Source organism: Procambarus clarkii, chromosome 50 (assembly GCF_040958095.1).
Source record: "Procambarus clarkii isolate CNS0578487 chromosome 50, FALCON_Pclarkii_2.0, whole genome shotgun sequence".
Taxonomy (NCBI): Eukaryota; Metazoa; Arthropoda; class Malacostraca; order Decapoda; family Cambaridae; genus Procambarus; species Procambarus clarkii.
This window is the reverse complement of record NC_091199.1, coordinates 5,545,054-5,556,924: the sequence shown is the minus strand read 5'-3', so window position 1 is coordinate 5,556,924 and position 11,871 is coordinate 5,545,054. Positions and strand designations below refer to the sequence as shown.

Sequence of the window (11,871 nt, the reverse complement as noted above, 5' to 3'; positions counted from 1 at the left end):
CAACAGGTGGGGACCAGCCGCCGTCTCCCCACTCTCACCTGTCTCTACACCTGCTGGTCCCCCCCCCCCCTCCCTCCACCACCACCTGCAACAACAACAAAAACCTTGCAACTTCTCTTTCTCCTCCTCCTCCTCCTCCACTCACCAACACTTCCAGCCATAGCTCCATTAGTCGCGCCCCTCCCTGCAAGACTTCCACCCTTACCCCCCTCCCCCTCCCCCCAACCACATCTTGCAGCCAATCCCCCCCCACACCCCCACCACACACCCCCATAACACCCTCCCTACTCAGCCTCCATCCCAGGAGTGCCAACAGACATTTAGCCCACTCAGCCACCATCCCAGGAGAACCAACAGACATTTAGCCCACTCAGCCACCATCCCAGGAGTGTCAACAGACATTTAGCCCACTCAGCCACCATCCCAGGAGTGCCAACAGACATTTAGCCCACTCAGCCACCATCCCAGGAGTATCAACAGACATTTAGCCCACTCAGCCACCATCCCAGGAGTGCCAACAGACATTTAGCCCACTCAGCCACCATCCCAGGAGTGTCAACAGACATTTAGCCCACTCAGCCACCATCCCAGGAGTGCCAACAGACATTTAGCCCACTCAGCCACCATCCCAGGCGTGCCAACAGACATTTAGCCCACTCAGCCACCATCCCAGGCGTGCCAACAGACATTTAGCCCACTCAGCCACCATCCCATGCGTGCCAACAGACATTTAGCCCACTCAGCCACCATCCCAGGAGTGCCAACAGACATTTAGCCCACTCAGCCACCATCCCAGGCGTGCCAACAGACATTTAGCCCACTCAGCCACCATCCCAGGCGTGCCAACAGACATTTAGCCCACTCAGCCACCATCCCAGGCGTGCCAACAGACATTTAGCCCACTCAGCCACCATCCCAGGAGTGCCAACAGACATTTAGCCCACTCAGCCACCATTGAGAGTGGAGGCAGTTCAACCTGCACTAAGGTCCGGCTATTTAAGCCACTCTGGTTGAATCTTGAGCCACTTAAAATGATCTCCAACTTGGAATTTGACAAGCAAAAGACCTCATTACCTGAGGGAAGCCGAACCTTTACAGAGTACCTGAGTGGCTCTCTCTCTCTCTCTCTCTCTCTCTCTCTCTCTCTCTCTCTCTCTCTCTCTCTCTCTCTCTCTCTCTCTCTCTCTGTGTCACTCTCTCTCTCTCTCTCTCTCTCTGTGTCACTCTCTCTCTCTCTCTCTGTCACTCTCTCTCTCTCTGTCTCTCTCTCTCTCTCTCTCTCTCTCTGTCACTCTCTCTCTCTGTCTCTCTCTCTCACTCTCTCTCTCTCTCTGTCACTCTCTCTCTCTGTCACTCTCTCTCTGTGTCACTCTCTCTCTCTCTCTCTCTCTCTCTCTCTCTCTCTCTCTCTCTCTCTCTGTCACTCTCTCTCTCTGTCACTCTCTCTGTCACTCTCTCTCTCTCTCTCTCTCTCTCTCTCTCTCTCTCTCTCTCTCTCTCTCTCTCTCTCTCTGACCAGCAGGTTGAACCAGGAGTGAACTGTGTGCCAGAACCGTCATATTATCAGTTGATTTCGGGGCTCAACGTCCCCGCGGCCCAGTCCCCCCTGACCGGGCCTCCTAAGGCCCAAAAATCGTCGCACTGGAAAATAGAAGCGGCTCACGAAATTGACATACTGTCCCGTTTTCTGTTTCGGGTCCTCTGGTGGGTTAGGATGACAGCATTTTAGTACGACAGTTTCTTGACGTTGTGAAAACGTTAGGAGAACGCGTTGGACTTCAGAGGTATTAAGTAGTACTGACCACGATCAATACGATGACATTATACACATCAATTGTATGATGACTCAATGAAAACAAGTGAAAGATTATGAGAAGTTTCAAACCCGCTGAGAACACGCCTCAAATACCCTAAAACAATCACTTTACACATAGTGTGATGCTTTATACTTGAAATCCCTCAACAATTAATATCGCCAAGCAAACAATCCCACAATCACTCAACTCATTTTTTTAAACGACTAATTATACAATCCAAGTATAATAAAAAAAATAATACGAAAAAACTCAAAAGATATACTCAAAGCATCTCACTTAGGTATACTATCATATAGAGCCTAAGGGGAGTCAGAGGTAAAGCACCTCACTTAGGTATACTATCATATAAAGCCTAGGGGGTGTCAGAGGTAAAGCACCTCACTTAGGTATACTATCATATAGAGCCTAGGGGGTGTCAGAGGTAAAGCACCTCACTTTGGTATACTATCATATAAAGCCTAGGGGGAGTCAGAGGTAAAGCACCTCACTTAGGTATACTATCATATAAAGCCTAGGGGGAGTCAGAGGTAAAGCACCTCACTTAGGTATACTATCATATAGAGCCTAGGGGGTGTCAGAGGTAAAGCACCTCACTTTGGTATACTATCACATAAAGCCTAGGGGGAGTCAGAGGTAAAGCATCTCACTTAGGTATACTATCATATAAAGCCTAGGGGGTGTCAGAGGTAAAGCATCTTACTTAGGTATACTATCACATAAAGCCTAGGGGGTGTCAGAGGTAAAGCACCTCACTTAGGTATACTATCACATAAAGCCTAGGGGGAGTCAGAGGTAAAGCACCTCACTTAGGTATACTATCACATAAAGCCTAGGGGGTGTCAGAGGTAAAGCACCTCACTTAGGTATACTATCACATAAAGCCTAGGGGGAGTCAGAGGTAAAGCACCTCACTTAGGTATACTATCAGATAAAGCCTAGGGGGAGTCAGAGGTAAAGCACCTCACTTAGGTATACTATCACATAAAGCCTAGGGGGAGTCAGAGGTAAAGCACCTCACTTAGGTATACTATCACATAAAGCCTAGGGGGAGTCAGAGGTAAAGCACCTCACTTAGGTATACTATCACATAAAGCCTAGGGGGGTGTCAGAGGTAAAGCACCTCACTTAAGTATACTATCACATAAAGCCTAGGGGGAGTCAGAGGTAAAGCACCTCACTTAGGTATACTATCACATAAAGCCTAGGGGGGTGTCAGAGGTAAAGCACCTCACTTAAGTATACTATCACATAAAGCCTAGGGGGTGTCAGAGGTAAACAGTTTACCTACCTGGTACACCTTCCTCCTTCACCTCCTGGACGATGCGCTTCACACTCTGGGTAAACTTGCCCACAATGTTGCTTCCTGCCAAAAACAAACAAACATAATCTATGACATCTGACAATTAGTATATTGGTATATCAGATATACTTCAGATATAATTTGGCTTATTAGGCAAACCGGGTCTTTCAAAGTAGGCCAAGTAGTGGGTTCTAGCTATTAGGTTACACACACACGCACACACACACACACTCATATATATATATATATATATATATATATATATATATATATATATATATATATATATATATATATATATATATATATATATTTTGGTAGGAGTCTTTCCTGTAGACATATATTATTAAATATGACCGAAAAAGTAAGATTAATAATTCTAACACGAATTTTCTCAATCTTTCGTACGTTTCTTTTCACTGTTGGTGGTAATTCAAAAATCAATTCTCCAAAATTCATTTTTATTTCTAGTCTGACGCGACACTTGAGCGCGTTTCGTAAAACTTATTACATTTTCAAAGACTTTAGTTTACACATACACAACTGAATAGAACTTACACATCTCCGATTTGTTTATATCTACATTTGAGTGAGGTGGATGGGGTGAGGTGGTATTTAATAGGGTATTAATTTCATCAACACAAGACAGAACACGAAACAATGGGTATTGAATGGAAGTGATTGTAGAAAGCCTATTGGTCCATATTTCTTGATGCTTCTATATTGGAGCGGAGTCTTGAGGTGGGTAGAATATAGTTGTGCAATAATTGGCTGTTGATTGCTGGTGTTGACTTCTTAATGTGTAGTGCCTCGCAGACGTCAAGCCGCCTGCTATCGCTGTATCTATCGATGATTTCTGTGTTGTTTACTAGGATTTCTCTGGCGATGGTTTGGTTGTGGGAAGAGATTATATGTTCCTTAATGGAGCCCTGTTGCTTATGCATAAGCAACAGGGGCCAGAGTCCAGAGACCAGAGACCAGAGACCAGAGTCCAGAGAAGAGAGACCACACCCCAGAGACCAGAGACCAGACCCCAGAGATCAGAAACCAGAGACCAGAGTCCAGACCCCAGAGACCAGACCCCAGAGACCACACCCCAGAGACCAGAGGCCAGACCCCAGAGACCAGATACCAGAGACCAGAGGCCAGACCCCAGAGACCAGAGACCAGAGGCCAGACCCCAGAGACCAGAGGCCAGAGACCAGACCCCAGAGCCTAGAGACCAGAGTCCAGAGACCAGAGACCAAAGTCCAGAGACCAGACCCCAGAGACCAGAGACCAGAGAAGACTGGTCAAGGGAGACGCGTCGCCTCTCTGTAGCGTCACTCAACATTTCTAATTATGTAAATTATACAATAATATGCACCCAAAATTTCACCAGAACCCTGGTTAATATGTCCTTGTATTCGTGTTGATGATCATTAGGCCTAATTGAATTAAAATAGCTTGTTTGATATATATATATATATATATATATATATATATATATATATATATATATATATATATATATATTTCAAACTTAAAAGGAGTACCACCTCTGGTGCAAATGTAGGGACCCATAGCCTCGGAGAAGAAAATAATGAGTACTCAGAGAAGACCTTGTTATTTATTTATTTATTTATTTATTATATATATATATATATATATATATATATATATATATATATATATATATATATACAAGAAGGTACATTGGGATTGTGAGGATACATAGCATAGTAATTACATTCTTGTTAAGCCACTAGTACACGCAGCGTTTCGGGCAGTGGATCCTCACTGAACACTGATAATTTCTTCCCCTACCACCCCTATTCTTTTAGTGTGTGTGTGTATATATATCTAACTTTATTTAAAATTTCATTACACAAAAAGGGTTACAACATTGGTTGTATGCAGGGTACAAGACTACTTGTCACAAGTTGTACAGTTCCTCCAGCTCCTCAGATGGCGGGCAGGAACCATGGATGAAGTGAACATTTCCTCTCTGGATCGCCACACTAAGGCGCTGAAAGAGAAAACTGGCGGCTCTAGGGTCTCTAGTTGTTTCAATTAGCTTGGGCCCCAGCTCCTTCAAAAAGCTTGCAGCACTTTTACCTCAGGCACCAAGTGTCTCTGAGGCAATGGGGACAAAATTGTATGGGTGATCAAGGTCTCCATATTTCAAGGGGTGATTGGCAGCACCTCCTGCCTGTGCAGCACTAAAGTTAACATAGGTGTTGGCTAATGTTGAAACGCAAGTGTAGTCCCTCATCAACTGTCTGCCATTCTTCCAGGGGTTCACTGTGATCCCGTCTGGGCAACCGACAGACTCTTCTGAGTTGCGGGGCATTAGGTAACGGGGCTCTCTCTCTGCTGGACAACCGGCCGAGGTAAGCCTTCTCTTGATAATGTTGTTAAACTCTCCGTGTCTTGCATATATATATATATATATATATATATATATATATATATATATATATATATATATATATATATATATATATATATAAAGAGAGAGAGATAGATATCAACTGTCATCAAATGGTGAACGGATTTCTGAGTCTGCTGGGCTCTATCATCAGGTGTGTGTGTGTGACACACACACGCACACACACACACACACACACACACATGGAGGCGAGGATACGTGGAGAGCCAAACTACTGGAGGTGGCGACTAGAAACTTCTTAACCCAGCATGTCAGTGAACCCACAAGGATGAGAGGAAACGACTAACCAGCGAGACTCGACCTGGTTTTCACCCTGAACGACTCTGACATAAGAGAAATCAGTTTTGAGGACCCAGTAGGAATGAGCGACCACAGTGTATTGGTGTTTGAGTACCTGATTGAAGAAGGGTTATTGAATTCGAGAAGGGATACCGAAACCAAAAGGTTAGCATACCGAAAGGGAAACTATGAGGAGATAAGAAAATGCCTAGCAGATATAGCATGGGAAACAGAGCTCAGGGAAAAGACGGCCCAAGATATGATGGAATACATCACGCAAAAATGCAAGGATGCAGCAAACAAGTTTGTCCCAGTCCAAAAGGAAAACAGTGAAATGAAGATGAGAAACCCATGGTTTAATCAGAGATGTAGGCTAGCTAAGCAGCAAAGTAAAAGGGCATGGAGAAACTATAGGAATAACAGGACACTGGAGAGCAGAGAAAGATACCAGAATGCCAGGAATGAATATGTTAGGATGAGAAGAGAGGCAGAAAGACAATACGAAAATGACATCGCAAGCAAGGCAAAGACTCAGCCTAAATTGCTGCATAGCCACATCAGGAGAAAAACAACAGTAAAGGAACAGGTTATGAAATTAAGGTTAGGGGCAGAAGGATTCACTACAAACGACAAGGAAGTGTGTGAGGAACTGAATAAGAAATTCCAGGAGGTCTTCACCTTGGAGCAAGGAGAAATCCCAGAGATAAGAGAGGGAATAGCTAACCAGGAACCTCTGGAAGAGTTTGAGATTACCAGCGGGGAAGTAAGGAAGTGTTTACTAGAATTGGATGTGACAAAGGCTATAGGTCCAGATGGAATCTCCCCTTGGATACTAAAGGAAGGAGCAGAAGAACTGTGCCTCCCGCTCTCCATGGTGTATAACAAATCACTGGCAACAGGGGAACTGCCAGAAATTTGGAAAGCAGCTAACGTAGTCCCGATATACAAGAAAGGGGATAGACAGGAGGCACTGAATTACAGACCAGTGTCCCTAACCTGCATACCATGCAAGTTGATGGAGAAGATTGTGCGAAGAAAGCTAGTGGAACATCTGGAGCGAAAGAACTTTGTAACACAGCATCAACATGGATTCAGGGATGGCAGGTCCTGCCTCACAGGGTTACTTGAATTCTACGACCAGGCAACAAAAATAAGGCAAGAAAGAGAAGGGTGGGCAGACTGCATATTTTTGGATTGTCAGAAAGCCTTTGACACAGTGCCACACAAGAGGCTAGTGAAAAAACTGGAGATGCAGGCTGGAGTGAAAGGGAAGGTACTCCGTTGGATACAGGAATACCTAAGTAACAGGAGACAACGAGTCAGTGTGAGGGGTGAGGTCTCAGATTGGCGAGACGTTACGAGTGGAGTACCGCAGGGGTCAGTCCTTGGACCTATACTGTTTCTGATATATGTAAATGATCTTCCAGAGGGTATAGAATCGTTTCTCTCAATGTTTGCCGATGATGCAAAAATTATGAGGAGGATTGAAACTGAGGACAATAGTAGGAGGCTACAAGATGACCTAGACAGACTGAGTGAATGGTCCAACAAATGGCTGTTGAAGTTCAACCCGAGTAAATGCAAAGTAATGAAACTAGGTGGTGGAAATAGGAGGCCAAACACAGGATACAGAATAGGAGATGAAGTACTTAATGAAACGAACAGAGAGAAAGATCTAGGAGTTGATATCACACCAAACCTGTCTCCTGAAGCCCACATAAAAAGAATAACGTCTGCGGCATATGCGAGGCTGGCTAACATCAGAACAGCGTTCAGGAACCTGTGTAAGGAATCATTCAGAATCTTGTACACCACATATGTAAGACCAATCCTGGAGTATGCGGCCCCAGCATGGAGCCCGTACCTTGTCAAGCACAAGACGAAGCTGGAAAAAGTCCAAAGGTATGCCACTAGACTAGTCCCAGAACTAAGAGGCATGAGTTACGAGGAAAGGCTGCGGGAAATGCACCTTACGACACTGGAAGACAGAAGAGTAAGGGGAGACATGATCACAACCTACAAAATCCTCAGAGGAATCGACCGGGTAAACAAGGATAAACTATTCAACACTGGTGGGACGCGAACAAGGGGACACAGGTGGAAACTGAGTACTCACATGAGCCACAGAGACGTTAGAAGGAACTTTTTCAGTGTCAGAGTAGTTAACGGATGGAATGCATTAGGCAGTGATGTGGTGGAGGCTGACTCCATACACAGTTTTAAATGTAGATATGATAGAGCCCAGTAGGCTCAGGAATCTGTACACCAGTTGATTGACAGTTGAGAGGCGGGACCAAAGAGCCAAAGCTCAACCCCCGCAAGCACAAATAGGTGAGCACAAATAGGTGAGCACACACACACACACACACACACACACACACACACACACACACACCTGTAGATATACCTGTACCTGTATCACCTGTAGATATGATAGAGCCCAGTAAGCTCAGGAATCTGTACACCAGTTGATTGACAGTTGAGAGGCGGGACCAAAGAGCCAGAGCTCAACCCCCGCAAGCACAACTAGGTGAGTACAACTAGAGGAGTACACACAAAATGGCCTATAAGAGGCACTAAGCTTGGGTCTCACGTCACCTTCACTAAACTGGGAATATCATTGAGAATATGGAACATGAAACACCACCAGGGGCCAGTGACCATTGTGTCCTAGTCTGTGAGTCATGATCTAGCTTAAAATTGTGACCACACGACAAGAGGTCTGGGAAAGGAGAGTTGACTACAAGAAGGGGGACTATAGGAAGATAAGGGACTACCTGGGAGAAGTGCAGTGGGGATAAGAACTAAGAGGACAAAACAGTACAAGATATGATGGACTTGGTCAAGTGGAAATGCAAGGAGGCATGAGAGATTTATACCAACAGTAAAGGGAGCCGGTCGGCCGAGCGGACAGCACACGGGACTTGTGATCCTGTGGTCCTGGGTTCGATCCCAGGCACCAGCGAGAAACACTGGGCAAAGTTTCTTTCACCCTATGCCCCTGTTACCTAGCAGTAAAATAGGTACCTGGGTGTTAGTCAGCTGTCACGGGCTGCTTCCTGGGGGGTGGAGGCCTGGTCGAGGACCGGGCCGCGGGGACAATAAAGCCCCGAAATCATCTCAAGATAACCTCAAGATAACCTCAAGAAAGGAAAAAAGCAAGAGAGAATATAATAACCCGTGGTTTAATAGACTGTCAGGAAGCAAAAATGAAAATCTTGGTTATCATGAGGTTATCTTGAGATGATTTCGGGGCTTAGCGTCCCTGCGGCCTGGTCCGCGACCAGACCTCCTTTTTTGTTACACATTCCGCAGGAAGCAGCCCGTACCAGCTGTCTAACTCCCAGGTACCTATTTCCTGCTAGATGAACAGAGGCATCATAGTGAAAGAAACTCTGCCCATTTGTTTCCGTCTCCGCCGGGGATCGAACCCGGAACCTTAAGACTACGAGTCCGGAGAGCTGTTCACTCAGCTGTCAGGTCCCTGCTGGATGTGCAGGATTCACAAGGATTGGGGCGTGCAACTGCTAATCATCACTGCTACACCTTAAGTGGCATCTAATCCTTAATGTTGCTTGACTCTTGATGATTAGGAAAATAAGAATCGCCCCTTAGTTAGTAATAATTGAGAATAATAATGCATTAGTCTCCATTCTTGAGTATGTGAAATATAACATTCAAAAACTATTTGATTATCCCCTAGAATTCTATAGCAAACCTTTGCTTTAGGCTATCTCAACGAAAACTACTTTACCGTAGACTTGTTATATTTAATTCATTGACTTATAATACAATAAAGTTATAACTTGGTAATATGTCAAAGGTTCACTTGCCAGTTTACAAGTAGACTATTACTGGCACCTTAGTATGCTTCAGTCCATGACAAAATATCTAGATAACAATCCACCTATTGTGAGAGAGGGTCGATGGGTCGCTCAGGTATTGTTATTAAATCATTTACTGTGCGAGTAATAAACTCAAGTGCTGCCATCTATTGTATTGATTTACAAAAGCTTTTGGTGATTAAGTTTCATATACTTTACCCGTTTACTTTATACTTTACTTGTAAGCTAAAGTCTTTGAAAATGTAATAAGTTTTACGAAATGCGCTCAAGTGTCGCGTCAAGACTAGAAATAAAATTGAATTTTGGAGAATTGATTTTTGAATTACCACCAACAGTGAAAAGAAACGTACGAAAGATCGAGAAAATTCGTGTTAGAATTATTAATCCTACTTTTTCGGTCATATTTAATAATATATATATATATATTGGTAGCAGTCTTTCCTGTAGACATATATTATTAAATATGACCGAAAAAGTAAGATTAATAATTCTAACACGAATTTTCTCGATTTTTCGTACGTTTCTTTTCACTGTTGGTGGTAATTCAAAAATCAATTCTCCAAAATTCATTTTTATTTCTACTCTGACGCGACACTTGAGCGCGTTTCGTAAAACTTATTACATTTTCAAAAACTTTAGTTTACACATACACAACTGAATAGAACTTACACATCTTCGATTTGTTTATATCTACATTTGAGTGAGGTGGATGGGGTGAGGTGGTATTAATAGGGTATTAAATTCCTAAACATAAGACAGAACACGAAACAATGGGTATTGAATGGAAGTGATTGTAGAAAGCCTATTGGTCCATATTTCTTGATGCTGCTATTTTGGAGCGGAGTCTTGAGGTGGGTAGAATATAGTTGTGCATTAATTGGCTGTTGATTGCTGGTGTTGACTTCTTGATGTGTAGTGCCTCGCAGACGTCAAGCCGCCTGCTATCGCTGTATCTATCGATGATTTCTGTGTTGTTTACTAGGATTTCTCTGGCGATGGTTTGGTTATGGGAAGAGATTATATGTTCCTTAATGGAGCCCTGTTGCTTATGCATCGTTAAACGCCTAGAAAGAGATGTTGTTGTCTTGCCTATATACTGGTTTTTTTGGAGCTTACAGTCCCCAAGAGGGCATTTGAAGGCATAGACGACGTTGGTCTCTTTTAAAGCGTTCTGCTTTGTGTCTGGAAAGTTTCTCATGAGTAGGCTGGCCGTTTTTCTGGTTTTATAGTAAATCGTCAGTTGTATCCTCTGATTTTTGTCTGTAGGGATAACGTTTCTATTAACAATATCTTTCAGGACCCTTTCCTCCGTTTTATGAGCTGTGGAAAAGAAGTTCCTGTAAAATAGTCTAATAGGGGGTATAGGTATTGTGTTAGTTGTCTCTTCAGAGGTTGCATGGCGTTTCACTTTCCTTCTTATAATGTCTTCGACGAAACCATTGGAGAAGCCGTTGTTGACTAGGACCTGCCTTACCCTACAGAGTTCTTCGTCGACTTGCTTCCATTCTGAGCTGTGGCTGAGAGCACGGTCGACATAGGCGTTAACAACACTCCTCTTGTACCTGTCTGGGCAGTCGCTGTTGGCATTTAGGCACATTCCTATGTTCGTTTCCTTAGTGTAGACTGCAGTGTGGAAACCTCCGCTCTTTTCCATGACTGTTACATCTAGAAAGGGCAGCTTCCCATCCTTTTCCATCTCGTAAGTGAAACGCAGCACGGAACTCTCCTCAAATGCCTCCTTCAGCTCCTGCAGATGTCTGACATCAGGTACCTGTGTAAAAATGTCGTCAACATACCTGCAGTATATGGCCGGTTTCAAGTTCATGTCGACTAAGACTCTTTGCTCGATGGTACCCATGTAGAAGTTTGCAAACAGGACACCTAGGGGAGAACCCATGGCGACCCCATCTACTTGCTTATACATGTGTCCATCCGGGCTGAAGAAGGGTGCCTCTTTAGTACAAGCTTGGGGTAGTTTCCTTAGAATATTTTCTGGTATGTCGAGAGGAGTACAGGCCGGATCACGATACACTCTGTCGGCTATCATCCCGATTGTCTCGTCCACAGGTACGTTGGTAAACAGTGATTCGACGTCCAACGAGGCTCTTATGCCTGTGGCCCGTGTGCCCCGCAGTAAGTCAACAAATTCCTTTAGAGTTTGTTGACAGTCAGTTTGTTCACAGCCAAATTCTCCAAAGG

The 11,871-nt window shown here is 44.1% G+C and overlaps 2 protein-coding genes across 2 annotated transcripts in view; one reads left to right on the top strand and one right to left on the bottom strand.

The window, feature by feature from the left end:
- LOC123749575 (uncharacterized) overlaps positions 1–3,231 on the bottom strand; it is a 68,668-nt gene extending 65,437 nt beyond the window's left edge. The window contains exon 1 of the mRNA XM_069303391.1: positions 3,106–3,231. The gene's annotated coding sequence lies outside the window, so the exon portion shown is untranslated. The remainder of the gene's footprint in view (positions 1–3,105) is intronic.
- An 807-nt stretch (positions 3,232–4,038) lies between these two features.
- Positions 4,039–4,437, top strand: LOC138351578 (uncharacterized). The gene has a single exon (XM_069303374.1). It carries the CDS (start codon positions 4,039–4,041, stop codon positions 4,435–4,437), a length of 399 nt encoding a protein of 132 aa, XP_069159475.1.
- The last annotated feature ends 7,434 nt before the right edge of the window (positions 4,438–11,871 follow it).